The following is a 27,950-nucleotide window of genomic DNA, read 5'->3' as shown; positions in this document are numbered from 1 at the left end:
AAATTATTTCAGACCTGTATTATACGCATGTACATTTAAACATTTCATTATTTACAGATGCAAGAAAGATACACTGATACACTACAAAGATACACTAATCTTGCATGCTGCGAAGGGTGTGCGTTCACTGTAATTAGACCCTTTGCCAGGTGCTCATTCACTGTTAGACACTATAATATAATGAGATTGAAAGCAGAACCACAAATAAATACCCATGTTAGGATAGAAAGAAAAATAAATGAAATGTAAATTTGCCATGTAATGCATATCGGGTACTAGTTCACAGCAAAACCTTTTATATATGTAAAGCGCTTTGAGTGCCTAGAAAAGCGCTATATAAATGTAACAAATTATTAATTATTATTATTATTTATTACAAGCAGAAAATCAGCATGTTCATAAAATAATCATAATAAAAATCTACAAAATGAAGCTTATAAACCTTTTGGACCCGACAAAAAAAATATAAGCTGCTATATAAAAGTCAGAATGGCTGTAAAATGCTGTGAAAAGGTGATGCAGGACTCTTATTTCAGGAATCCATTGTGTAGTTTACGATGGAGCAGCTTCACTGGAGCAACAGATCGTTAAGTGGTTGCTATAGAAGCTCCCATGATAAAAACATTACAGGCAGTTTCCAAGTCTCTGTACTGAGTCAATGGCTTGTGAGCGCACGTCGATGCGAGGACCCCGCGGGGGACGAGGAAACATGCTATGACAGTACAGATGCCATGAAATTGGAAATATTTGGTGCATAAACCCATTTCAGACAGCAAAATCACTGGATGCCAAAATATAAAAAAAATCATGTAAATTGTCACTGTATATTTTTGATGATGAATGGCTCGTAAATCACTTCAAATGAAAGCATCTGCTTAAAAAAAAAAGAATAAACTTAATTCAATCATTGATATGGTTTCAAATTAAATTCATACACACATTCATACACACATGATGTTAGGCATTGGCAGTCCAAAGATGATGGTTGCTTTCATAAGATAACACTCATATAATTGTTACTTTATTTTACGAAAGCACTCTAAATTTGAACTTGGACATTTCTGCCTAAGCATGACACTTCACAAGAATGGTAAAGCTACGTTCACACCAAGGACGATAACTATAAGGTAAAGAGATTTTAAAAATCATTCTAAATATACACTATATTGCCAAAAGTTGGGATTACTTCCATACTTCCACCTACGTATAGCGTGACCTTTACGAAGTGGTTGCGCAATCATGGGCACGTCGCAGAGCAGTGCAAGATGAGCAATTTAGGTTAAAAAGTATATACATTTTTAATTTTTTTGGAAAATGAACGATCATTTCGCTAGATAAGACCCTATTCCCGCTGGGATCGGCGCAGAGCCTCTGAAACCCTTCAAAGCCCTTTGAAACGCCATTGAATTGGACCTTCAACATTTTGGTTGCCATGGAAGTCTGTGATGGGGAGAAAAATCCTGGAATGTTTTCCTCAAAAAACTTAATTTCTTTTCAACTAAAAAAAGAAAGACATGAACATCTTGGATGAGATGGTGGTGAGTAAAATATCAGGACATTTTCATTTTGAAGTGAACTAATCCTTTAATCAATGTTTACTGGACAGTTATCATGCTTTTCACTACTGTGTCAAATAATTAGTAATTCCTTTAGAAGGATGTAAAAAACACATATAAGTCGTTACTATAGTTACCATTTTTTTCACTTTAGAATGAATTATACATTGTGCATTACTCTCATTAATTATGAACATATACAGTATATTAGTCCTCTGGGAGGTATGAAAAAATAGTAGTTACTGATTAGCTAATTGTGAACTACCACGTTCAACTGAGCGCTATTACTTACGAATAAGTTATTCAGAGTTTCTTGTTAGTTAATAGCAATTACTAGAATGTTAATATTGCATTACGCATTTATTTATTAATAACAGAACAGTATTCTAAAGTGTTTTCATTCACTGTAAACCCGATTAAGTTAGGCTAACTCAAAAAATTGTAGGTAATCAGTTACATACATTTTTTTGAGTTATGATGTTCCCAATTTTAAGTAAGAAGAACTATCAAGTTTTGAGTTTGTAGTACTCATGCATTTTAATTGCTCCTAACTTTAAGTACTGAGTTAGCTAACTCATACATTTTGATAGCAATTAATAATTGAACCATAAATTGTCAGAGCTAAAAAAAGTTGAATGAGATTTTTTTTAAAGCTAAGACACATTTTGCTAGCTATAACAAACTAATTCATAAAATGCCAACTTCCTAATTTGCTAACATGTTAACAATAGCATTGCACTTACTGAATGCAGAAACTTAAAGCATGTAACTTACTTGCTCTCAAACTCTTCTAACTTTGCATAACAAATCATTAATCACTACTCAATCTCCCTTACCATTAATCTTACACAAAAAAACATTATATAACACTTAATATTAGCCAGTGCCATGGGTAGAGCATGCTGGGAAATAAAACATCTCAGCCCAGTTTCAGTTAAACTTATGTTAGTCTAAATTAAAGGAAATTAGTTCATACAACTCAACACAATGAAACAGTTCAGTTTACTTGAAATATGTATGCTGTGCTGTGCAGTGCTGTGAACTCTATATATTTTCTAAATATTGTGAATTCTAAATACTTATAACAGTTAATTTAACTGAACTCATTTGTTTAATTTAAGTTTGTCCTACTAAAACCAATGAAGTATTTTGTGCATTAGGGGTTACAGTGTTCTGGGTAAATATTGAACTAAGAAAACTGTATAGAAAAGAAGACTGAAAAGAGAATAGTGCCCAGACAAGCAGCTTGACACATTAATTACAGCCGGGCTCAATCTGAGACTGAGAACAATGTGATTGAAAGGAGGACTATTGATTAGTCATTAGATTGTGTTTGGCCTAGAGCTCACAATAAACAACCAGTGCTCAGAATGTAAATAATTCACTAGTTACAGTTAGAAAAGAGACCAGTCTGCGGGGATACTGCAGTTGTTAAGTAGCCTAAAAGAAAAGTTCTCAGCCAGTTCTCGTTTTGTTAATTACAGAATATTGATTAACAACCTTTGCCATTATCAGTGTAGATGGCAAAGTTCTGATCTAAAATGGTCTTTCATCTAGTCTAATTCCACGGGAAGCTGTGATGATGTTGATGTGTGTGTAATTTTCAATGTGAAATGTAATGACACAAGATTTTTAAATATTTTGCACTGAGTCACAGATCCAGATGTACAGAGCAAAACTGTATTGCTCAAAGCTTTCTCTTCCATAGCTCAGCAGACTAAATGGTGTCCTCATGTTTTATTTCAGTATCAACTTCGTCTCAGCTAAAATTCCTTCAATAAAAGTACTCAACAATAAGACAACAAATGAATTATTTATCTCAAATGAGTTCCGTGCTATTACATCACCACTTTTTAAAATGTACTAAAATATAATTAAATAAAATGTTCACTATAAACTATGATTAAGAAAAGGAACAGCAGGTATTATTTTGAAAGAAATGTTGCATTTCTGCAATATATCAGCTACCAAGAAAATGTAGTTTCATGCTAATCTTTCTAATATAGCAAATTTAGCTAATATAGCAAATTTTGCTAATATAGCAAATGTATTACCTCATGTTTCATAATGTGTAGAGCTTCTTAAATATAATGCTGGGAAATCTTATTTTTTAAAAAGGCAAAAAAGCATAAAAATGTATACATGCAAGTGTTTCAAGAAATAAGCAACCTTTAAAAACGTTCCAGCAATTAACCAGAAATGTGTGGCATTTTCTATATGCCAAAAATTAATATACATATACACACATGCTTTAAAACTTTCCACATATGCTAGGATGACGAAACTTATTTACTTGCCAGATCAACACTATATAGAGGAAAAAATGCACCAAAATTAAAAGATCTTTGGAAGATATCACTGAATATTTATTTAACCATACACTGTAAAATCTTATTAGTTAGACTTACTTAAAGGGGTTTCAGTGCTGTGAAGAGCAAACCGATTGCCTTACAAAAACATGTAAAGGGAAATAGGAATAGCATGTTGTACTGACAAATGCTTAGTTAGTATTGTTCACTTACAACAAAAGTTCTAGTAACTAAAAAATAACTGAGAGTACTTGATAATTTACTTTGATAAAATGTCATTGTTACCATTGTTGTGTTCTGATGATGAATGTTGAAGTGTGTGTGTGACTCAAGCATGATCAATTACAAGATATTGTCACAAATATAGAAGGGTTATATCAACCCAATTAAAAGTTTCACAAGGTGATGATCTAAGTGTTAGCAATACAATTATAAAAGATTACTATCCAACATAAAATATAGTTATGTTAGATATCATTCTCTCACACACACACACTCACACACTCACACACACACACACACACACACACACACACACATATATATATATACGGATATGTATATATATATTTATATATTTCTTCTCTTCTCTTTTTTTTAATCAAATAACCCAACCAAAGGGAACACTAATCACAATAATGGTGAGTTCAAACAAAAACATCTTTGGAAATCAACATCAATTTATGAAGTACGCTTATGTGATGTTCTCTCAAATTTTTCAGTTGTATTGACAATTCAACATTCAAGATGAGTATGGGAAATGAGTGAATGCAAACAGCGAAAAATAACTGCAGAAGTTAAAAGACTAAATTGCCCCGCCTAAAACCAATAAATTAATCTTAACTTGGGTTTTCTGAGTAAATAAGGTATACAGTATATGTGAATAGTACAGATTACTAGATTTTTACAATTAAGTTAAGACATTGAGTAAAGTTAACTAAAACATGTTTGTTAGAATCACTGTTGGAATTTATAGCGTAGCAAAAGTAAATTTCCTACTAAAGTTAATATTTCATCTCTGTTTTTTGTGTTTATTTAAAATTAGACAAATCTGATATTATTTTAATCTTATATCTGTTACTGAACAGTTAAGATAGTTCTTTAATGCTGATCTAACCAGCACACTCTAAAACCGGATAAGTTGAGTTTACTTAAAAAAATTGAGGAAAGTGGTTGCCCTAAAAAATTTCAGTAATGATTACTTGATAAACTTCAGTTAAATTTATTTAAAGATATTAGTCGTTCTAATAACTATTTTAAGTTGAATAGACTAAATACTTTAATTTTAAGTAATACCGTTGTTTAATTACTTCACTTATCTTTTTAATTGCATTAAGTTGTTCTTACTTAAACCGTTTAAGTTTTGTCAACTTAATTCTATCTGGGATCTGAGGAAGTGTACTCCCAGAGTGCATTGTGGCATGAATAAATGAATTGCTTCGTTTTACTATTTTTGCCTTTATTTTACTATTTGTCTTGTGTCAGTATAACCCCAATAATGACAGCAAGTAAAATAGTAAAGGTCGTATTAATAATAAAAAATAAAAAAATAAACTAAAAAAAATCCTTGTTACCATTGTTGTGTTTTGCATGCTGAATGTTGAAGTGTGTGTGATACACTCGAGCATGGTCAAATGATATTGTGACAAACATAGAGGGATTATATCGACTCAATTAAAAGGTTATGCCATAAATATTAGCAAAACAAATGTTAAAAGGTCATTATTTGACATGAAAAATAGTTATGTTCTGTATCATTAATGGACAAATATTACACATATACATATATATATATTACTTCCCTTGTTTTGAAATCAATTTCTTGTTGCATTGCTGCATTAATAGGAAGTTAATTACTATAATATGAATGAAGTTCCAAGTGTCCAACCAAAGGGAACACTAATCACAATTATGGTGAGAAGAAGTGGAGGAAATGAGTGATAAGTCTAGAAAAAATTGCCACGCCTCAAAAACACTTTGCCCGTCCGCCCGTCCGCCCATCCACCCGCTTGTTTTTTTGCTTTGGCAAAATGGTACTCAAACCAGTCAAGTAATGTTTACTTGAGTTTTCTAAGTAACGAAGGTATAGCATGCAAATAGTTCAGATTACTTACTTGTTTTAAGTAAGGTCAACAAATTATTGGACATTAAGTAAAGTTTACTAAAAAAGTCTTAGTAAGAACAACTGTTGGATTTTACAGTGCAGAAAACACTAGCTGGTTTTAAATCCCATGTTGGACATGATGTAACACTGTGTTAAAATGTGCCCCTATTAGCTATTCTATTCTATACTTTTATTAATTCTATTGAGAAACCATGAGAAAAAGGTGAATAAAGTCTGAGAGTAAATAATCAGAAATTATTAATTATTTTACTGTATAGCTGTGTTTTGCTGTGTGTTTGTTGTCAAACTAAAACGTTTTTTGATTTTTAATTATTAAAAAATGTCATTATTTCACTTGAAAAGGTTATTAATTGTATTTTATTGACAACAAATATTTGTGTTTGTCTTGGAGATGGTGATGGTGTAATTACACATTTTTAAAAGCTTAAATGGGTTCAATCACAATGCAAAATAGCCCACCTTCTTAGATATTTAATTATGGATGAAAATAACATAAATAAATAGTGATGATATGATTTAGTATTCAGACAAGGAACATATGAGCAAGGACAGAGTAGCTTCTTTCATTTGATAAGGTATTTAAATCTCATTAAAAATTCATCGCACTTGTTTTCAGGTGACTCAGAGAAGCATCTGATCAGGATAGACTCCCACCTCTGTGGATGTGACGCATGCGCAGTGCGTCGCTGTGAGTCGAACGCATCGTCGGCTGTGCAGGGTGAAGAAGAGCTGCGATCGCGCTCCAGCCCGGTAATGACAGGTATATTTACTGTTATTCTTTTATACAAACACTGATCTGTCGAACCCTCTTCGACAGCTTTTATAGCAGATATCATCGTTGTTATGTCCGTCACGAAGGACACATTTGATAGGACTGTGACTGCTGGATGGATAATATAGGCTAGTAGTGATAATCAAATGTTTAAAAGGCTGTTTTGTGCTGTATTGTTGGATAAGACCGACACGTTTTAAAAAAAAAAAAAAGCATTCGTTGGTGCATCGGACATGCCAGCAGGTATTAATATATTTGCAGATCTCTAATGAGGGGACTGTCGAGGACAGAGTGTCTCAGTTGCTCAGGAACATCAGATGACATGAAGAGCTTGTAATTACGTCATATGTGACGTTTACTGCTTTATCATCACAGGAAAACCTTCAGCGTTACACAGATGCTCTCAAACCAAATTCAAAGACATTCACAAATTCGTGTCAATTGTTATCATTTGTTACTGATAATATATTTTATAATGAATAATATGTATGATGAAAGCTGAAAGAAAGCTGATTTTTTTTCATGTGGTAGGCTATTTCATCCATAGACGGTGGTTGACTAGGTGTCTTATCAAGAAAACATGATCATGTGAATTTCCTCCAAGTGGATGGCAAATGTCTGGTTCCGGAAGTAAAAATCCCATTCACTTTTAAACAATAACTTAACCGTTAAAGGCAGACCTACTGTGAACTACGAGGTTGTTAATCGATGGTATTTGCTTTTGTTGAAGCCATACGCCTACATTATTTCCTTTTTTTATATATTCATGTTTAACAGTGGAATTCCTTGTGGGAAACTACATTACTCATGATTCTGCCAATAAATCTTCACCAATCAGATATCAGGACAAGGAAATCCTGCTAATGACATAGGCCCTGTCCCAAAATGGCACACTTCATATGCACTTACGGACTTACAATGGCTGCTGCTGTGTGTGTGTGTCCGTCATGTCCATGAGACCGTAGGGTGTCCCACTTGTCATTTTAGGTTTTAGAAGGGTGCTTGTGAGTGCCTCCTTTCTCGTCTATATACGGGTCCTTGATGCGCACTTTTGCAGAGCCTACACTGCAAAGCTCAGCAGCAAACTTCTTCCCAAAAGTCAAAGCGACGTTACATCACGAAAGTGCAGACTCATAGAAAGACTGCAAGAGTTTAGGGTGTCTTTTGGAACAGGGCCATAATGTAGTTGGTGTCCCTACGCTCTCAAAGTTCTTATTTATATATATATATATATATATATATATATATATATATATATATATATATATATATATATATATATATATATATATATATATATATATATACACACATCACTGAAAAAGTGGGCAGGCACTGATGCCCTCTATAAGCTAACATCAGCATATGTTGTTATAAAGTATTGAATTTTTTTTACCGATGATGGGTAAATGTGGCTTATTTTTTTTATCTCTGCATGACATAACTTTAATTACAAAATAAGCCTAAACATTCAAATGAAACCAACTGTTATTGTCAGAAGAGAGCTATGCTGAAGGGCAGCTGAGTCATTTCCTCATGGGTTTCAGCAGGTACACACTGTGTCGTGATTTAATTACAGCGCTCTGCTGGAAGCGAACAGCCTTATTTCCCCTTGTGCTCTCAACGCAAACCATCTTTTAGAAATGCTAATATCTGAACCTCAACAGCAATAACTCACACTGAAAACCATGTGGTGTTTGAACACATCCAGTATCACAGTGATCAAGTCTGTTTTTCGGCTGTCGGCATGAAACAGAAGTTGAGATTTTTTTCTTTTTTCTTCCCTATTATAACGTTTATCCAAGTGAAACGACTTCTGAAACAACAACAACAAAAATAGGGCAGGCCTTAATTTTGTCTATGGGGAATTGATTGGATGGATGGGGTTTGCTATTGGTCGATCGCATGTGAGTGACAGGTTGTCCCACCCTTGCTATTGGTCGATCGCATGTGAGTGACAGGTTGTCCCACCCTTGCACCAGTAAACACATCATCAGAGAAGAGAAGAGATGTCACTGCAAGATGATGACAATGATTTCCACAGATAAATAATTTATAATTAGGGGTGTAACAATATATCATGTCACAATATATCGCAACGCAAAAATGCAACAATATGTATCGTGGATAGTGACAATCTGTGTTGTGTACAGTTCACCCAAAATAAAACTACAGTGTGAGAAAAAATTCAAGTGTCAGGAGTACATTAAACTACTATAAATAATGTTTGAATATAATGTATAATGCAATGGGGTAATATTTGTGGCTCCTGATAATGCCAAATGTTTGTTACCAGTAAAAAGTTGCCTACATCATTTTACATATATCTAGTCAGTGACAGTGCAAGCATATTCGTCTAAAATAATTCTATATTTTCAGCTTCAGAATCATGAATATTTATATTCTGGTGTCACCATTGTCCTGTGCTTTAGGTTACCAACACCAGGTCCAAGCCTATTCATTTCCACCCCTGATGTAAAACCAAATTTAGCATTTTAATCAACAGGGCATTTTTTTAACCTTTTACCAGATGTCTTGTAGTATCGCAATAATATCATATCATGAGGTCAGTATCGTGATATGTATCGAATCATGACATGAGGGTATTGTTACACCCCTATTTATAATAAATAATGCAATATTCTATTTAAAAATAAGAATGGTCCATTTTTATTTTAGGGTGACTTTGAAGCTGAAGCGTGACATTTTTTCCAATGTTAAAATATGCTCTTCTACACAAAAATAACCTCTCATAGATGATTTACAGGAGATTATGCTTGCCTGACCAATGGTAGACAGGGACGATTTAGCAAATTTTGGTTCTGCAATAACACAACAATCATTATTAGTTAGTTATTTGTTTATTAATTTATTTATTAAAACTACTTGGTCTTTTAATTTGAAAACTGTTTGTGGATTAAGTTTGTTGCCTGATTGTTAATTTGAACATAAAATGCATTTTGTAAATGTCTGTGTTGCATAACTAAATGACAGTGTTTTGTTTGTGCGTGCATGCAGATGTGAAGGATGACTTCTTGCTCAGAGATCTGTGGGTCGGATTACGCTGAGCAGAGCCATGGTGCACTCAGCAGCGGTTACCAAGGTTACGGGGTGCGTTCCTACCTGCACCAGTTTTACGAGGAGTGCACCGCTTCCATCTGGGAGCGTGATGAAGATTTTCAGACACAGAGATCGCCTAGTCGCTGGAGCTCTGTGCTCTGGAAGGTGAGCTTTTGTGAAGGGTGGCCATGTGCTATTTATAAGTGGCAGCTGTAAAACTGTTTTTATGTTTGCATGAATGTACCCATACTTCTGACTGTCAGTATAAAATATGTTTTACTTTTCAACTTATTCTGAACATGACCATCTGACTTATATGTAAAGCAACCAAACAGCTTGTTGCAGAAAAAAAAAAAAACATTCAAATAATTAGACAGCAATTTCAGTTCATGAAACACAGAAAACATTAGCAGAATCAAAAACCTGGCTCTTCCTCCAAAGCTCTCGCTGTATCAACCCAGTGCACCCCGACACACAGATGTCATGTAAACAGAGGATCATAAAAGGCTGGGCAAAAAAAAAAAAAGTTAATTACTGTTGTAGCTTTCAACGATTATGAACACAAGATTATTGATTTTAAACGATTATTGTGCTGCATTCAGTTCTGCAATGATGCTCTTGTTTTGTGTTGTGTTCTAAATCCAGCACAGTGAGCACACCCACTTCCTTTACAGCAATGCGCTTTCACCTCTTAATAAAAGCCCAAACGCACTCTCTGCCAAGCTGTGGCATGTTTAGTTCAGCTCAAACCAATGACCAATTACTTAATATTTTTATATTATTCAAGTTTAATTAATGCATGATGATGTTTCCAGAGTTAGTGAGTAATCGTGATCTCAATATTGACCAAAATAATCATGATTATCATTCCTGCAAACTTGTCGCCTTTTAGCGAAATCTCTTAATTTACGTCTCAAGGGAACTGACTTTATTTAGAAATGTTTAGATGGCATTTTCTTTTCATCTTAGCTCCATATGATGGCTTATAATGTAGTGCTTATAATTACAGCGCTGCTTTGTGTACTGGGGTAACTGCTGTATTTTTTAATACAGCGGTTGTTTTATTAATAGTGAGTGAATTTGCAAATCTGCTGTTTTTGATCAAGCCAATTATTTATAACATACTTTTAACATGCACATTTTTTAGGCCAAAATGTGAAGTTTATAATTTTTATTTATTTATTTTTGTCTCTGTAAAATTGTTTAAAGGGTAACTAAACCCTAAACCAACTTTTTTTAGTTAATGATCTGTAATACTGGGGCTTTATTAATGCTGTTCATTGATTCGAGTAAATGTTTTGACATTTGAGTATAAAGTGTTTTAATTCTATAAAATATGGTGTAAAACCGCCAAAGTGCTGCCCTCTTAAGGTTGAACGGTGGCTACTGCAGTTGAATTTTCCTATTGGACGTTGTGGTACATCGTGACGTAGGATGGCACTTCCAACGGCTCACTATCCACGCCCCTGGCATGAGCTCACCACGCCCTCAGAAATGATTTCCCCAATCACATGATATGAACTGCTTCACTCCAGTATGAACTGTCATGGTACATGAAGTAGAAACATTATGAATTAAACTTACTTGACACTTGCTTTAACATTGTAATGAAGAAAATACGGTTAAATAATGCAGTTGTCAGTACACGTCAGACTTTTCTTGCGATATTATTGCCGCCTGTCATGTGTACAGAAGATCATACATGAGACGCGCTTTCAAACCCTGACACGCAAGTGGTTGCCGCGGTAAAGAACAAATATACCGTAATGTGCATATAGTAACGTGCATATAGGCATATAGTCTAACTTATTTGAGAAAATCTGTTTATAATAGGTTTTTAGGTCTGAACTTATTGGTCCTGCGCTGCTTATTGATTCAGTTAATTTGAATGAAAATACATTGTATGTATATCAGATATCTGATAAATTTTTAGTGGTATTCAGTGAAAGGATTTGACTGTTCATAGATTAGGTCAGTTCTCTTGCGCTGCTGCTTCACTATCATCGTCGGCATCGGGAGTTAACGCAGTTTGAGCCAGCGGCTCGCATTGATAAGGCTCTGGGTCTGTGTCTACAGACACTTCACCCTCTCCACTTCAGGTGAAGGTAGGAGAATGACCGCTCTGTTGCAAAGCTGGCATCATTCCAGTCATTCTCCATCTTTGCGACTCGTGAGTCAGACAGCTGTCAATCAATCCGTCACTGCGGGTCTCAGGTGCAGGCCCTCCGCTCAGCTCCGCCCTCGGTTCGCCCCCTGTGTCTCCGCTGGGCTCTGCCCACTTTTCCAGCATTTTTCAAATATTGCCAGTGGGTGGAGTTAAGCTCTGAGCTGGGGTTTAGTTACCCTTTAAACTGTAGTTCAGTCAGGTCCACTTAAGTCAAAAACACCATAGACAAACTTTTAGTCAACTTTTTATTGGCATATTTTGCAAAGATTTACATTTGGCGATATGGCTCGGTTCTAAATTCCCCATCCTTTCATGAGCTCCATGAAAAACCAAGAAAGGGAACAGCAGCAGATTCTGGGGACAACCTCCCATTTTTTAAAGTGGGAGGGCAGCGAAATCCCCCATTCAGAACAGAGTATGCATCAATGACAACAGAATGACATTGATTAAAGGGTCACTTCAGTGATTTAGCATTAAGCTTTGTATCAGTAGAAACCCGGTAGTATATTCGAATTATCATACTTTCCCCCCTCATGTCCCCCTGAGACGAGAGAATTATGCATTTTATTTCTGGAAAAAATCCTCCGATGTTGCATCATCTGAGGATACAGCCAGTAGAAGGAGCTAGTTCCGCATGTTATCAATCCGCCCATAGGGGAGGGATCTCACTCACATAATGTAAATGGGCTTGGCTCGGCCTCGGGCATTCATAACGGAGCGGTGCAGAGAAAAGTGAGTGTTTCAACTTTTCAATGAATTCCTATGAAAGTTTAGCTTCCATAGGTATGATCTGAAAAAACGCGCCAGACTGGACACGCGTTGTGAATGACTGCCGTTCTTACCTCAGCTCTGCTCAGCTCTTCGCTCTCGTGATGAATGAAATCTGACTCCTGTTGCGTCTATGCCGTGACTTTCGTTCGGCTCACTCACACTTTATTGAAAAGACACGTTCAGTTTTTAATTGTAGTGTCTATTCTCTAACTGAACAAAATTATTTTATTACTATGAAAATCAAAACCACAGTGGGGGCGGTGTCATGGTGGGCAAGTGATAACCAGTAGCCATGGCTTTGGGAGTGGCCTCGTTGTGTGCAGTGTGCAGCAGAAGCAGCCAAGCAGGCAGATTGAACTGAAGCTACGCTTAAGTAAGGCACCCTGTGTGAGAGTTGCCAATTGAGTGCATTCGAATCGGATCAGCTGATATGGGCGGGGTTGGAATTTTTCCAATCAGCTGATAGCGGAGCTCGACTACATGGCCAGCCTGAACTAACGCAGAATGCTTGATTTCTTTCATGGTCATTTTACAGTTTAGGATGCTGCCTTAGACAAATTATGTAGTTCTATTCAATTATAAGAATTTCCAGAAACAATTTCAAATCCCCCTCCATCACCTTTGCAGCTGGTCCAAAGCTTCAGATTAGAACTGCCTGCATTGTTCACACTTTAGATTAGGTGGCCTTAACTACTATGTACTAACATCAAATACCCACAAGACTATATATTTACAGTGTAACTACATGTTATTCTGGAAAATTCCCACATTAATTGCTAATGAGTTTGAGTTATGTTTAGGTTTAGGAGTAAAGGTAGGGTTATGATTAATAGCGTTAGAATTAGGTTTTGTGGTAATGGTTGGGTCATTGTAGGGGTAACGTTTACAGCATAATTACAAATGTTAATTAAAACTGCAAGCAGCAATGAAAGGGCTCTTGTGGCCCCAGGAAAACAGTAAATAGTGGGCGACATGCATTCAAGTGGCTAAAATCACTGCAACAACCCGGTCCTGCAGATTTGCATTATACAACATTAGGAAGATTAGACCCTTCCTATCAGAGCACGCCACACAACTACTGGTCCAAGCTCTTGTTCTCTCCAGACTGGACTACTGTAATGCTCTTCTAGCGGGCCTTCCGACATGCACTATCAAACCCTTGCAACTGATCCAGAATGCAGCGGCGAGGGTGGTCTTTAACGAGCCGTCACGCCTCTCTTCATCAGTCTGCACTGGCTGCCAATAGCCGCTCGCATCAAATTCAAGGCACTGGTGCTCGCCTTCAAAGCAACCACTGGCTCTGCACCAATAACTCGCTCGTTCAGACTTACACACCCACCAGGAACTTACGTTCTGCCAGTGAACGACGCCTTGTGGTGCCATACCAGAGAGGCATGAAATCGCTCTCACTGACCTTTTCCTGGACCGTTCCCACCTGGTGGAATGACCTGCCTATCTCAATTTGTGCGGCCGAGAATGTAGCCATTTTCAAAAAACACCTAAAGACACATCTCTTCCAGCAACACCTGACCAATCAAGAATAGTACTTATCATTCTATTCATTTTCTGTCTGTCTAATTTATTTATAAAAAAAAAATTATAAAAAAAACTGTCCTGTGTGTTCTATGTTAGATTAACTGAGACTTGTTACAGCACTTGCATTCTGTTGCCCTTGACTGTTCTAGTTGCTTCTTTTGCTCTCATTTGTAAGTCGCTTTGGATAAAAGCGTCTGCTAAATGACTAAATGTAAATGTAAATGTAAAATTTGCAAAAAAAACAGCAGGTGGCACTTTGACTATAACTGAATATTGCTGTGTAGATGTCTTCAGGTCAGGACTTATATCAAACGTGAAGTTTATGGCAGATCGGACATTGTATGCTTGAGTTACAACAACTTCCTGTTTCATGGCGTTAATCACATACATCAGCACTTAGCCAAGTGTTGCATGATTTACTGTGTTTCTAGCATGTTTGGTACTTCATGGTATATTTAAATGTGTTTCTGGGAGTGAATTACAGTGTAAAGCATGCCATTTCCTGTTGCTGGTGGCGCTATGACTAACTGCATATTGGCAAGTAGATGTCTTCAGGTCTGGTCTCTTATCAGGTCTCTTATCAAACATGTAATGTTTGGGACAGGTTGGACATTGTATGCCTGACTTACAACTAGGGCTAGGCGATAAAACAATAACGATATGTATCGCGACAGAAAAGTAATTCATATCAATAAGAAATGCGTTCGATAAAACGTTCAATATTTTTTTTTCTCCGTCGGAAGAAACCAGAAGTTGCAAAGCAAGTTTGGTTGCATGAACAAGGGCACGCACTCTCTGGTAACCTAGCAACGTAGGGAGTGACAGGCTAACAGCCAATCATGTAACTGTATAAAGTTTGGTTGCGCCATATCGTCGTCTCGTGTGAGACATGACGTAATGACGCAAAGACATGCTCGAATTCCCAGCAGAAATCCATCAGTACCACTCAAATCATAACACATTATTACAGGCTTACCGTTGTGAATCGGGCCTACGGTAAGGAGATAGTTTTGAACACTGGCTGGTTATGTACTGGCTCAAAAGTTTTCGGCTAGTTCATTCTTTTTATGTGTGTATTCATCAGATGTCAGGTCAGTTTAAGGTTGAATCATAAATGAACTTATGCAGCAGATGCCAGTACAGTCATCCTGCTAAATCCACTGCTGTTGAATATAGTAATATGCTTTTTCTGTCGCTCTTTGTCAGGTCTGTCTCGCGCTGGGAGCTCTGATTCTGGTAGCTGGGTTATCTGTGCTGCTGGTGGGCTACGCCACACCGCCTCGGCTCGAGGCATTCGGAGAAGACGAGCTGCTCTTCGTGGACGGACGCGCCGTGCGTTTTAACCGGGCACTGGACGCCTGTAAGCTGGCCGGAGCCGTGCTGTTCTGCGTGGGCGGCAGCGGGATGGCAGTGGGGCTGCTGCTGGCTGCCTGCTCTCAGGGCAGCTCGAAGGAAGAGCTCCATCTGCAGCAGCGTTTCAAAGAGCGGCTCGCTGAGATCCAGGCCTCCGTTCAGCCCGTCACTCGCGCACCCACCCCGGGAGAGGGCAAGGTGCCCGTGACACTCTCCAAGGTGCAGAATGTCCAACCCGGGGCAGAAACCTGACCTCAGCCCTCCCCACAGTTAAATGTCAGCAAATCAGGATTCCAATGGTTTCGTGTAAAACAAAACAACAGTTCCAGGAACAGTAGAGATAGATAACACTGCACTTTCTCTGGCGCATATCATTCGTCTATATTGACCAAGAGTACAGAGAGTATTTATGGTGATTAACGTAAGCGTACCCTGTAGATCATCATGCCACAACACTGGTGCTCCTGAATAGACAAACAGCACAAATATACTTGCGTGCTATAATGATAACAACAGCTAGGAATCAGAACACCTTTAGGCAGCTGTTCCAAAGAGCAACATATTCTTCAGCGGCGTCAAGGCATGTGCATATTAATACTGAATAAGTAAGAATACTTTCTCCATTACACTCAAATCTTGCAATGAACCCGAAAAATCTTCGCAGCCTCTTTTATTTTCATTGTGATATATGAGATGTAGCTAGTCAGAGTCACTCATAAACAAGCAGAAAGAAGGCTGTGCGTGTTACTGGATAATTTATCATTGCTGCCTTACTAATATTGTCAACGGAAACTACAGTGATTTGTTATTGCTCATTCAAAAACCTTCACATTGGTTCATTGCCGTCACCTAAGGTGCAATTTTTCTCCAAATCTCTCCAAGCGAACGCTTCATGCTCTATTGCTACAGTCAATCAATAGTTAGTTGACAGAATTCAATGCGTTCCAGACAGCTGAAGCCACAATTTCACATCATGCGGCAGCATCTCAATACCACGCATCCGTTCTACTCAAATACATCATTGCTTGCGATATCAAGGGGCGAAAATAGATTAACGTCAAGATACGCCTGTGGGATTATGTAATATCCTCTCATTGTGTAGCACATCATTCTTGCTTCAGCCTCTGTTTTCTCAAGAGTACATTAAGCGCAGTCACTGTCTGTAGGTAATTACACTCATTGGAGCGGAGCCCATTAGGACTTTCCATGTGCTTCCGCTAATGTTCTGGAGATAACGCCACTTTTTCTTTCTGCCCCGGTTTTCTTTTGTGTTGCTGTTTGGCTTCATGGTAGCTTCACTGCTGTTGCATAGTTTCATTTCAAGCGTTTGTGACACTCATTCCTAAAAAAACCCTGATTATTTTGTGCAGGCATTTAATTTTTTTATTGTCATATTATTCCCTTTGATTTAACATGGTAAACTACTTTCAAGAAGGTTGATAAGAATGAAAAAACATAACTGCTTCTGTGAGTGTAATATTTTGTGTTATTTATAGATTATGAATTATTGTTAAACATATTGCATATGCATTGAGTTATTTAAAAATGACAAAAAATGCTAACAAACTCAAACTAATCACAGGATATTTAATAATCTAATCTCTCAGACAGGCCTAAATGATATTGACATATAACGTTTATAATATAAGCTGCTTCAAGAATTGGTACTTGTTTAAAATAAAATGACTGTATGTGACATTGTGACTTTGAAGAGGTGTGTAGATTACTGGTAATCTTCTCAAACTATCAAAGCTTTTGGTTTGGTTTGAGCAATCTGCTATTGGGAAGGAGAAGGTATCAGAGCTATTCTTACTCTTGGAACATGTCTGTTTTTCAGCAAACAGAATAAAAATAACTGTTTGTTACCGTGATTGTCTGTTTTTCTTGTTTGCTCTGAATTTACATTATCATTTAAGAGATATCAATTAATCACAGTATAGTCAAAAGTTTCCATTATTCATGTAATGCATTCATTAATTGCATAATATTGATTATAGCTCATTGTCATAACAGTATACAAGTGTGGTCATATTAGGGAAGGATTCCTATTGAAATTACAAGATTTCATCTGCGAAAAATTGCCAAACAACAATAAAGATGAGTCCATTTCAAGTATAATAATGACCACACTTACGAAAGTGTGAGAATGTAATAATTGAATATAAGAATAGTGAGAATATCAATGACACTGATTGCTATTGGTTTTCACGTTGCTCACAACCAATCACGGCATGGCAAATATCGTTATATTCTCAGTCTGTAGAATAATCTAATAATAGCCACACTCAAATAATATCACTGATTAAGATAAGATGACTACTTCAGTTTCAACTTTACTTATGTCCCCCAAGGGGCAATTTCTTTTACGGACAGACAGACCCTAAAATACATAATACTGTAAGGCCGCTAAAATCTCGTTCCAAGGAAGGTAACGAGCTGCGACTGAAGGCCGTTCTACGTTGTGTTTCTACTGGGCAAAATTGATTTAATTATAATATTCTTTATCTGACTCCATTTATCATATTGTCGAATTTAGGATAGAATGCCAATTGGTTGTTTGGTCATTTATATATGATAGGTAGTCACACATATAGGGCCCTATTTTAACGATCTGAAACGCAAGTGTCAAAGCGCGAAGCGCAACTAACTTTGTGGGCGGGTCTCGGCGCTGTTGCTATTTTCCCGGCGGGATAAATGGCTCTTGCGCCCGGCGCAAATCTAAAATGGGTTGGTCTGAAGTAGCTTCATTATTCATAGGTGTGGTTTGGGCGTAACGTGAATAAACCAATCAGAGCGTCATCCAACATTCCCTGTAAAAGCAGGTGCGCAAGTTCCATTATGGATTGCTATTATTATGGCGTATTTACCAGGCGCACGCCAGGAGCGGTTCACAGCCGAGGAGACTGATGTTCTTGTAAGAGCAGTGAAAGACAGAGAAGTTGTGTTGTATGGGGATGGGAGAAACCCACCCAAAATAGCGTCGGTTAAACAGGCATGGGAGGAAATAGCCACAATTGTTTCATCAGCTGGCATCCCCAGGACGTCGCACCAGTGCCGCAAGCGCTACAATGACATCAGAAGACGGGGAAAGTCCAAGCTTGCCAGCATCAATCGGGCACGCCGTGTAACGGGAGGTGGATCTGCCTCTACTCAGGACCTGACGCCAGCAGAGGACATCGCTGCGTCCACCCTCACCGATTTTTTTTCCTGGTTCTTGACGGACAAACCAATTTGTTAGATGTCCTTATATACATATATGTCTTGCCAGAAACAGGTCTCCTTAATTATTAGACTACAATTAGCCTGAATAATTTGTAAGCTAGATTTATGCCTATTTTTTCACATCTTCGTGGCACACCACAATGATTTCCGTCATCTCATGTGTTAATATTTTTTAGTGTAGCAATTTATGATTTGCAAAAATAACTGTTGCATCTGTGTAGATTACATGAGCAAAGTGTATGCGCGTTGTGCACGCTATACATTATGGTCAAGCATGCGCCCTTAAAATAGCATAATGAACAACGCGCAACGCGCCACTGACTTTAGACTAGGTTTTTTCTGGTCAGTGGCGCAATTGTTTAATGGAACAGCAAAATAGCACCAGGGATTGTTTGCGCCGGCACACGCCTCCTTTTTTGCGCTGAACCGCCCAGGTAGCGCAAGTTCATTCACTAGTTTAGCGACGTGCTTCTGTGGAGGGAAAAGCGCGCTTTGCGCGGGTGCAAAATAGGAATGACACATGCGTCGGTGTACAAAGTCAATTGCGCTGGGTGCAAGATAGGGCCCTTAATCATTTCGTTTTAACCTTTTGTTGCAATTATATCGTTCCGTTCTGGAGATAGTTAATAATTACAGAGTAATTCAGAAAGGATCAAAATGTAACAATTTTATTAACAGTCAGGTAAATATATAATGGCAATTACATAATCAATTCAAAGATAATTCATACATAACATTAAATATTCCGAAATAGTCTAAAGAGTGAAAGATTTCCTGACTTTTTGAATATTACGTAACACAGAGCGTTTTCTGTGTTACGGGCCAATCTTGTTAATAGTATTGCGCCCCGTTCTCACTACTACATCGCTTTAAATAACCCAGACCAGACCGAAACCTTTTTCAAATGGAAATACATGATAACAAATGGAATTTAAATGGAATCGAGTTCCCATTTGTCTGGATTGGAAGAAGAGACCAAATGGCTCCAAAAGCCACACCCACCGTCATGAGTAAAATATCTCTAAGCTCTAAAAACTCTTATTAACTCTTGTGTATTTCTGTGGGGATGAGATTTTTGTACCATTCGCACTGAGACGTTTCAAACGATATCAAAAACATATGATACTGTATAGTGAGAATTGACATTAAATCCAATAGATTTTGGGTATATTTGGGTGATCTCCCAGGAGAGAGAATCAGGAGTGTGGGGGAAGTTTCAGGTAAAAAGAAACACATGTAAATTAAAGCCATTCTCAGTTGATTCACTCAGTGGGACGTCGACTGCGAAAAGTGTCTTCTCAGTAAGTAATTATCTTTCGCCAGACAATATGGAGTTATGCAAATTTTCAAAGTCTTTCAATACAAAACCAATACATAAATACCACAAAAATGTGGAATATAAACAACATCAAAACACTGCTGACCCTAACTCACCTTCATTACCTAAATTTAGAAGGGAAATGGCTGTGGGAATAACCGAATATCTATATCTATTACTCTTAACTGAAGGAAATGTAAACCACAAGCCAGAGGGTAAAATCTCGAACTGGTAAAGGGGTGGGCATTAACTGATAAAATAGATTTCGCTTTTCACACCACCTGTCTATTGTACAGGTCAGTAAGATTAATTTGCTCAACACCTATGATTTTACTTCTGACCTTCACTATTGGACAGAGCTAGCCTGACAAGCCAGACCCACATCAAGATGTTGGGTCTGGAAACTCACCATTGACAGGGCTCAATCCAAGGGGCGGGATAAACGGTTGTCTTTCAAATTCCCTCTGCACGCAATTGGATAGCGCCATGAGCACCACAACCAACAAAGAAGAGCAAAGAAGAAGAAGCCGAGCTAACGTTAGTTCATAGACTTTCGCCGTATCCGGTAGGCAAAACTTTGAACATATCTTCTTTTCTTAAGAATGACTTCAGTGCCGTTCTTTGTTCTTTTCACAAAGAAAAGCTGAACTCCAAGTCTTCCAGAGACCAAAGCCGATTCAAAAGACCGCTGTTCGTCAGCTTCTTTGTTTACGAGTAGCACGCAGAACCTCCGCAACTCTGCCATGATGTGCCGTCATGTTAAGCCCACCCACCGACTCTACACACGCTGTGATTGGCCTGACCAGAGTTTGGTTTTTCCAGCTCTCAGGTCTACCGAGAGTTGCTAGAGAGTTGCTCATTTTCTGCCGCTAGGGTGCGTCTAGATTTCTAGGCTAGGACAGAGCATTTTTAGCCTTGGTACTAAGATTGCCATATCTACATACTTTCCCACAACTTCAACCACCTGTCCCTTAATATTAGTACCCTGAGGAACAAAGGGCTTGTGTCTAAAATCAATAAGCATTTCTTTTCTTTGCCACATTTAGTTGCAGAAATGCTCTGTCACACCAATTTACAAAGTCATCAATGATGGGACTGTGATCATTTTTTAACAAAGTGGAGAAGACTGACAATAGCAGAATAATCTGCTAATTTAAAAATATATCTGTTGTCATTCTGACTACTTTTCCTGGGGCGGAACCATAGTGGCAGAGATTTGTTCCGCCCGGATCAAACACCACTACTTCCGGGTTCCCGTCCCCGCGCCAAAAATCATAGAGAATCGGCGGCAGGTGTTCCAATAAACAGCGCGATCTCCGGATTGGGTGAAGGGGAGGTAGGAGGAGTACAAAGAGGGCCTCCAGAAGTCAGTCGGGTCAGTCGTTGCAGCGGTCACACACAGCCGCAGCTGTTAGTTCCGGGTCGGGCTCAAGCTGAGCGTGGTGGTAGCCGCTTCCAGCCGTTGCGGCGAGAGGATCTGGGCATCTGGGATAACAAAGGATAACACAAGGTGGATATTGTGGACTGAGCGATCAAAGATCCGGAGAGCTATAAAGAGAAGAAAAGAGACGAGGCTGAGTATAATACAGACTGAGTTTTGCATTGTGATTCAAGTGTCAAGTGTGTGTCCGATTCTGAGAAGTTACATGCAGGACAGTTGCCGGAAGTGCTAATGAGCAAATCCCTTCGGGGGAGAGAGCACAGCGGTCAGGACGCGAGCCAGACACTGGAAGAGAGAACAAGACGAGCACACGGGTTGATCAATGTGTGAGTACCCTGAGAAACGTATACAGTAACAAATTCATCGGAAGTTTATCATCTGTGAGCCTTGTGACGTTGAAACTAGGAAAACGAGTGGCCCCACCGCGGAGAGTGAGCGTGGGAGAGCCAGAGACGGCGGAGAGTGAAAGCCGCCGGGGTGGTGTAGCAGCAACGTCCTTCTCGTTGGTTCTTCGCTATACCAGCGCTTCAGCGTGTGCAGGGCCCGAGGAGAGGAGAGGGGAACGCTACATACTCCCGGAGCAAAGTCATACTTACCTGCACTTACCTATGTGAAACCACCTGGAGAAGCGTCCGATCCAGCACCACCGTCGTGGTCAAGCCCCCTTGAGCCACCGCTATCACGGAGCCTGGAGCAAGGAGAGAGAAACGGATGAATCGTGTCTACGGAGTCTGTGAGTGATATCCATTGAGCAAAGTCATACTTACCTGCACTTACCTGTGTGAAGCCATCTAGAGAAGCGCCCGATCCAGCACCACCGCCGTGGTCAAGCCCCCTGAGCCACCGCTATCACAGAGCCTGGAAAAAGGAGAGAGAAACTGATGAACCGTGTCTACAGAGTCTGTGAGTGATATCCTTTGAGCGAAGTTATACTAACCTGTATGCCAAACAAAAGTCCCAGTATTGACCCAGATCCAGCGTATGCCCCGGAGGTACAAACTTCTATGACACCGGCCCCTTGATCCATTCTGAAAGGAAGCCGTCGGAGCACGCCCGAGAGAGAGAGGTACCCCTGTCGCCCCGTTCCCCTGTACTTACCCGTTCTACCCCTGTGTTCAGGAGAAGGAGCAAGCCGTGGCGTAAATCCCCCGAAAGGTCCGCCCTGGGAAAAAGAAAGAAAGAGACAAGTGAGCACATAGCAGGACATGGAAGCCAAACATTGAGAAAAAGGACGAAACGACTTATCTGAGGTTCTCCTGCGGAGAGAGCCGGCGAGCTCTGAGGCGGCGTCCTCACTCTCCAGTCCTCTTGGATTTTAGCCCACTCACTTCCCCTTCCCCCCAATTTTAAGTAAATTAATAAAGACTTGTAATTTTAAACTTTACTCCAGTGTCCTCGTGTGTCTGGCCGTCTGGGGTATCACTGGGAACCTCCCCGAGGTGAAAAATAAGGGAGGAGCGGGACTCACGCGGTCCGCTCCGACCTGTGACACAATCATCAGTTTAAAGAATATAAAGTGGTGAAAGAACACACCCCTGAGTAGAACCTGTGGATGATGACTTCTCCTCAGACAAACACCCGTTCACTCTTACGCTTTGTGGTCTGTCCATTAAGAAATTAAGAATCCAGTAAACTCTATTAAAATCAAGACCAACAAGTTAAGAGCTGATCAGCTAAAATATAGGTTGAATTGTATTAAAAGCAGATGAAAAATCCACAAATAAAATCCTGCCATGTGTTTAACCTTCCAAATGTTTAAATATCAGGTTTAGCACAGTGGCAGTAGCATCTTCTACTCCCCGTCTAGCCCTGTATGCAAACTGTAAGGGATTGAGATAATTTCCTTTTTTTTATTACGAGCTTCTTTCGAAACCCTTCATGACTAAAAAGGTCAAGGCAACTGGCCTAAAATCATTTAGTGCCTGAGGAGGATTATGTTTGGCCACTGGAATAACTATAGATTGTTTCCAGATTTTCAGCACACTGATGATTCAGGGACAACTGAAAAATATAATAAAACATTTGGCCTTATCTGCACAAGAGATAAGCAAACGGCTACATATATTGTCAAGACCAGGGCTTTTCTATCTTTAGAGTGTTCAAACATATCACCACATCACGTTCATCAAATGGAGCAGAACCATTGTGAGATTTTCTCTATGAAATTACATTTTTAAAATTATGGGTTTCAAACGTATTAAGCTCTTGTGCAAGCTGGTTGTCACATCTATAACCTTCAAGTATCACCTTAGAGATCCTATCGTTCTTTATGCCGGCAATAGTTTTCATACCTTTCCAGGCAGAGTCTAAATTGTTATCCACCAGCTCCCTCTCAATCTTACCCTTATAATGCTCCTTTGGTTTCATTATATCAATTAACCTTCCTTTTTTAGCCTGTAGAAATCTGGGAGGTTGCCCTCTTGGAATGCACACCTTTTCTTTGTTAACAACACTTTAAAGGGTTAGTTCACCCAAAAATAACTCACCTTTGTGTTGTTCCAAACCCGTAAGACTTTCGTTCATTTTTTCGGAACATAACTGAAGATATTTTTGATAAAATCTGAGCCCGTTCTGCTACTCTCCATTGACAGCTATGCAACTACAAATCTGTTCACCATATAAAGTGATCGTGTCTCTTCAGAAAACTTGGACTAAACCACCCAATTCGTATGCATTAATTTTACAATCTCTTTATGAACTTTTTGACGCATCAAAGTGATAGTTGCAGAATGATTAGTAGATTAACATATTGCCTATTATATTGTATTGCGCGCAATGGTGCCTATAGACAGAGAGCATTCAAATTAAGTTTATCCATCCCATCTCACAGCCTTTTAAATCTATATAATTATTATAATATAATAATTTTATTATTAGCCTTTTATATATACTGCATATGTATGTATGTATATATATATATATATATATATATATATATATATATATATATATATATATATATATATATATAGAGAGAGAGAGAGAGAGAGAGAGAGAGAGAGAGAGAGAGAGAGAGAGAGAGAGAGAGAGAGAGAGAGAGAGAGTTAAAATAACAGTGTTAAAGTTAAACAACACATCAAGCTCCATCAAATTAATTTACTTTTCATCAAGTTTGGAATAAGCCTCGCATTTATCTCAGAAGAATAAGAAGGTGATTGATCCAGCAGAGGTAAGTAATATATTCTCACTTACATTATTTAATGTGTTATTGTTACATAAGCTTGAACACATTTTACTAGTTGAACTATTGCCAGACTAAAATGTGTCTTGATGGCAACTACGGTGTCACTGGATACTTGGACTATTGGCAGTGTGTATGTTAACTGAGGGTGGTTGGTTATAACAAGAGGAAGGGTGTAATGGTGGGTGGAGGTGTAAAAAAAAGGAACTCAAGGCCTAAGATAAGCAGAAAAGCTAGGTCTTCATCTCTCATGATGAACAGTCGCAACAGGGTTGTGCATTCTTGCAGGGTACACTTCCAAGTTACTTCACCTGACGCTCTCTGGACATTGCCGTTGGCAATGGCAAATGTCTGTCCTTGACTTGACCGCCAAGACTCGGTCTCATCCTTCCGTCTCCTCCACAATGACTGGATTAATAAGTATGAGCGTATGAGCTGCCTGTATCTACAATGAGTTCACAAGGTTGGTTAAGCAAAGTTATAGACAAGGTTAGAAGCTTGATAGTACCTCTTTGTCAATAATGCCATGCTGTGGCTTCTGGGCTTACCTCTGCTGGATTTATCCTGGAACCCTCTTCTGGAGGTTTGTTCAGCCCGACGTTGCTTCTATAAGGCCATTTCCTCTGAAATGTCCTGTTCTACCAAGGTTTCTGTGCGCACCTTAGGTTTCTCTCTCTTAACCTCCTTTCCCCTTCAAACTCATGATCCTCACCCACCAATCCTTTGCTGTAGGCTATGTGTCAGTACCAGTGGCAGAGTTGCTATATATCTCAGCATCACTCATGGGTCGCATAGCTAAATACTCTGCACATTTCTCCAGATAAGCTATTGGGTCTTCATCTACTGTGCTCCCAAATTTAGGGAATTTTGTTTTAATGGCCATTCAGAGCTTAAAATTAACTTTTTTACTTGGTAGCACTGGTGCTCCCAACTTTAAAAAGTTAGGAGCACCAGCAAAAATTTAGGAGCACCACAACTAAAAGGTTTATATATTATATTATATAATGTGTGTGTTACATGTAGACAGGAGGCAGACACAGGTGTTAACAGGAATGGTAGTTTATTGACCACAGTAGAGCATGGGAAGTGGAGCAGGTGAGTTAAGCAGTTGATGGTAGTTAGGAAGGTGATATGAGTGAGAGAGTTACTGTCTTTTGCATAGAAGGTAGAATGACGCTGGAGCCTGGAGATTGCTGGAGACTGGAGATCGCTGGAGACTGGAGATCGCTGGAGGTCAGAGGGACGGACAGGAACACACCCACACAGCAGACAGGAAACACGGAAGGAGGGATACACGCTGGAGACAGGTAGTATCGATAGGAGAGTCCTTGAGGTAAGCATAGGTAGCAGTATATGCGAACGAGACCGGACGTGGAGTGCTGTGTGCGTGTGCTTCTTATAGTGCTGGTGATGAGTGCCATGATGAGGTGCAGGTGATAGTGATCAGTACTCTGGGGATGGAGTGCGCTGTGATTGGTGAAGGGTGGAACCTGACGTGTCTGTGACAGTACCCCCCCCTCCACGGCCCGCTCCAGAGGGCCAAGAACCCCGACGCCGTGGTGGTCATCCTCTACCCCGCGGAGCTGGCTTCTCAGGATGACTGTCGTGGAATGTCTGGAGTAAACTGGGATCTAAAATGTCGTTCCTTGGGACCCAGGAGCGTTCCTCGGGACCATATACTTCCCAATCCACAAGATATTCCAGCTGACCCCAGCGACGTCGGGAGTTCAAGATCTCATTGACCTTGTAGGCTGTACCGTCCTCCAGGATGAGTGGAAGGGGGGGTTCGGCGGGAACTACGTCAGGTCCTGTGGGGGAAAGAGAGGGATGGTGAGCTTTGAGTAGTGAAACATGGAAAGTAGGATGAATACGATACCCTTGTGGCAGACGGAGTTGATATGTGACCGGGTTGACCTGCTTGATGATGGGGAACGGGCCAATGAACCTGGGACTCAGCTTTTTGCAAGGCAGACGCATTCTGATGTCTCGGGTAGAAAGCCACACCAACTGACCAGGTTGGAAGACGGGGGTGTCAGAACGCCGAAGGTCTGCGACCATCCTGCGTCTGCGCAGGGCCCGCTGCAACTGATGGTGAGCTGAGTCCCAGACCCTCTCGCTCTCTCGGAACCAGTAGTCCACAGCAGGAACGTCGGAGGGTTCCCCATCCCAGGGGAACAGTGGAGGTTGGAAGCCGAGTACGCATTGGAATGGGGTGAGTCCAGTGGTCGACTGCTTCAGGGAGTTTTGGGCGTACTCGGCCCAACCTAGGAACTGGTTCCAAGAGTCCTGGTGGTCATGACAGAAGGTACGTAGGAAGCGGCCAATTTCCTGTACCTTCCTTTCTGTCTGCCCGTTCAACTGTGGATGGTACCCCGACGTCAGGCTAACGGCCACACCTAGGAGCGAGAAGAACGATCTCCATACTCGGGATATGAACTGGGGACCTCGGTCAGATACAATATCTTCAGGTACTCCGAAGTATCTAAAAACCTGATTGAAGAGAGTTTCAGCTGTTTCCATGGCAGTAGGCAGACCTGGGAGTGGGATCAGACGACATGACTTGGAGAACCGATCTACTACCACTAGGATGGTGGTATTACCGTCTGAGACCGGCAGGTCAGTGATGAAATCTACTCCTAGGTGTGACCATGGGCGTTCTGGAACGGGCAGAGGAAGGAGCTTACCAGCTGGAAGATGACGTGGAGACTTGGAAATGGCACACTCCCTACAGCCCTGCACGTACCTTCTGACATCCTTTGCCATCCCTGGCCACCAGAAGCGTTCTTTTAGCAACGAGAGGGTTTCATTGACCCCCGGGTGACCAGTACCGAGTGACGTGTGAGCCGAGTGAATGGTGGGAGTGCGTCGTGGAGGCATTGGAGGAGGGAATGGTTTCTTCGGACCAGGTAATAGGACTTACAATGAGGGAGCTTGGAATAATGGGTTCTGGTTCTTCGATCTGTTCGTCAGGGGCATGAAGACAGGAGAGAGCATCAGCTTTAAGATTCTTGGTACCGGGACGATAGGAGATGGTGTAATTGAAGCAGGAGAAGAACAGGGCCCAACGGGCTTGTCTGGGGTTTAGTCTCTTGGCTGATCGAAGATACTCAAGGTTTTTGTGATCAGTAAGCACCAGGAA

At 39.7% G+C, this 27,950-nt stretch overlaps 1 protein-coding gene across 2 annotated transcripts; it reads left to right on the top strand.

Annotated features, from left to right (window-relative positions):
- The first annotated feature begins 6,661 nt into the window (after positions 1 to 6,661).
- nrsn1 (neurensin 1) lies at positions 6,662 to 17,520 on the top strand. 2 transcript variants are annotated; one of them, XM_079836847.1, is made up of 3 exons: positions 6,662 to 6,750; positions 9,781 to 9,987; positions 15,503 to 17,520. In XM_079836847.1, exons 2-3 carry the CDS (start codon positions 9,790 to 9,792, stop codon positions 15,899 to 15,901), a joined length of 597 nt encoding a protein of 198 aa, XP_079692973.1. In that variant the 5' UTR covers positions 6,662 to 6,750; positions 9,781 to 9,789; the 3' UTR covers positions 15,902 to 17,520. The 2 variants fall into 2 exon arrangements, with proteins under 2 accessions (XP_079692973.1, XP_079692974.1); XM_079836848.1 differs by having other exon boundaries at positions 6,668 to 6,740.
- The last annotated feature ends 10,430 nt before the right edge of the window (positions 17,521 to 27,950 follow it).

This window comes from Gobio gobio (assembly GCF_949357685.1).
Source record: "Gobio gobio genome assembly, chromosome: 15".
Taxonomy (NCBI): Eukaryota; Metazoa; Chordata; class Actinopteri; order Cypriniformes; family Gobionidae; genus Gobio; species Gobio gobio.
This window is presented reverse-complemented; position numbering and strand designations above follow the sequence as displayed.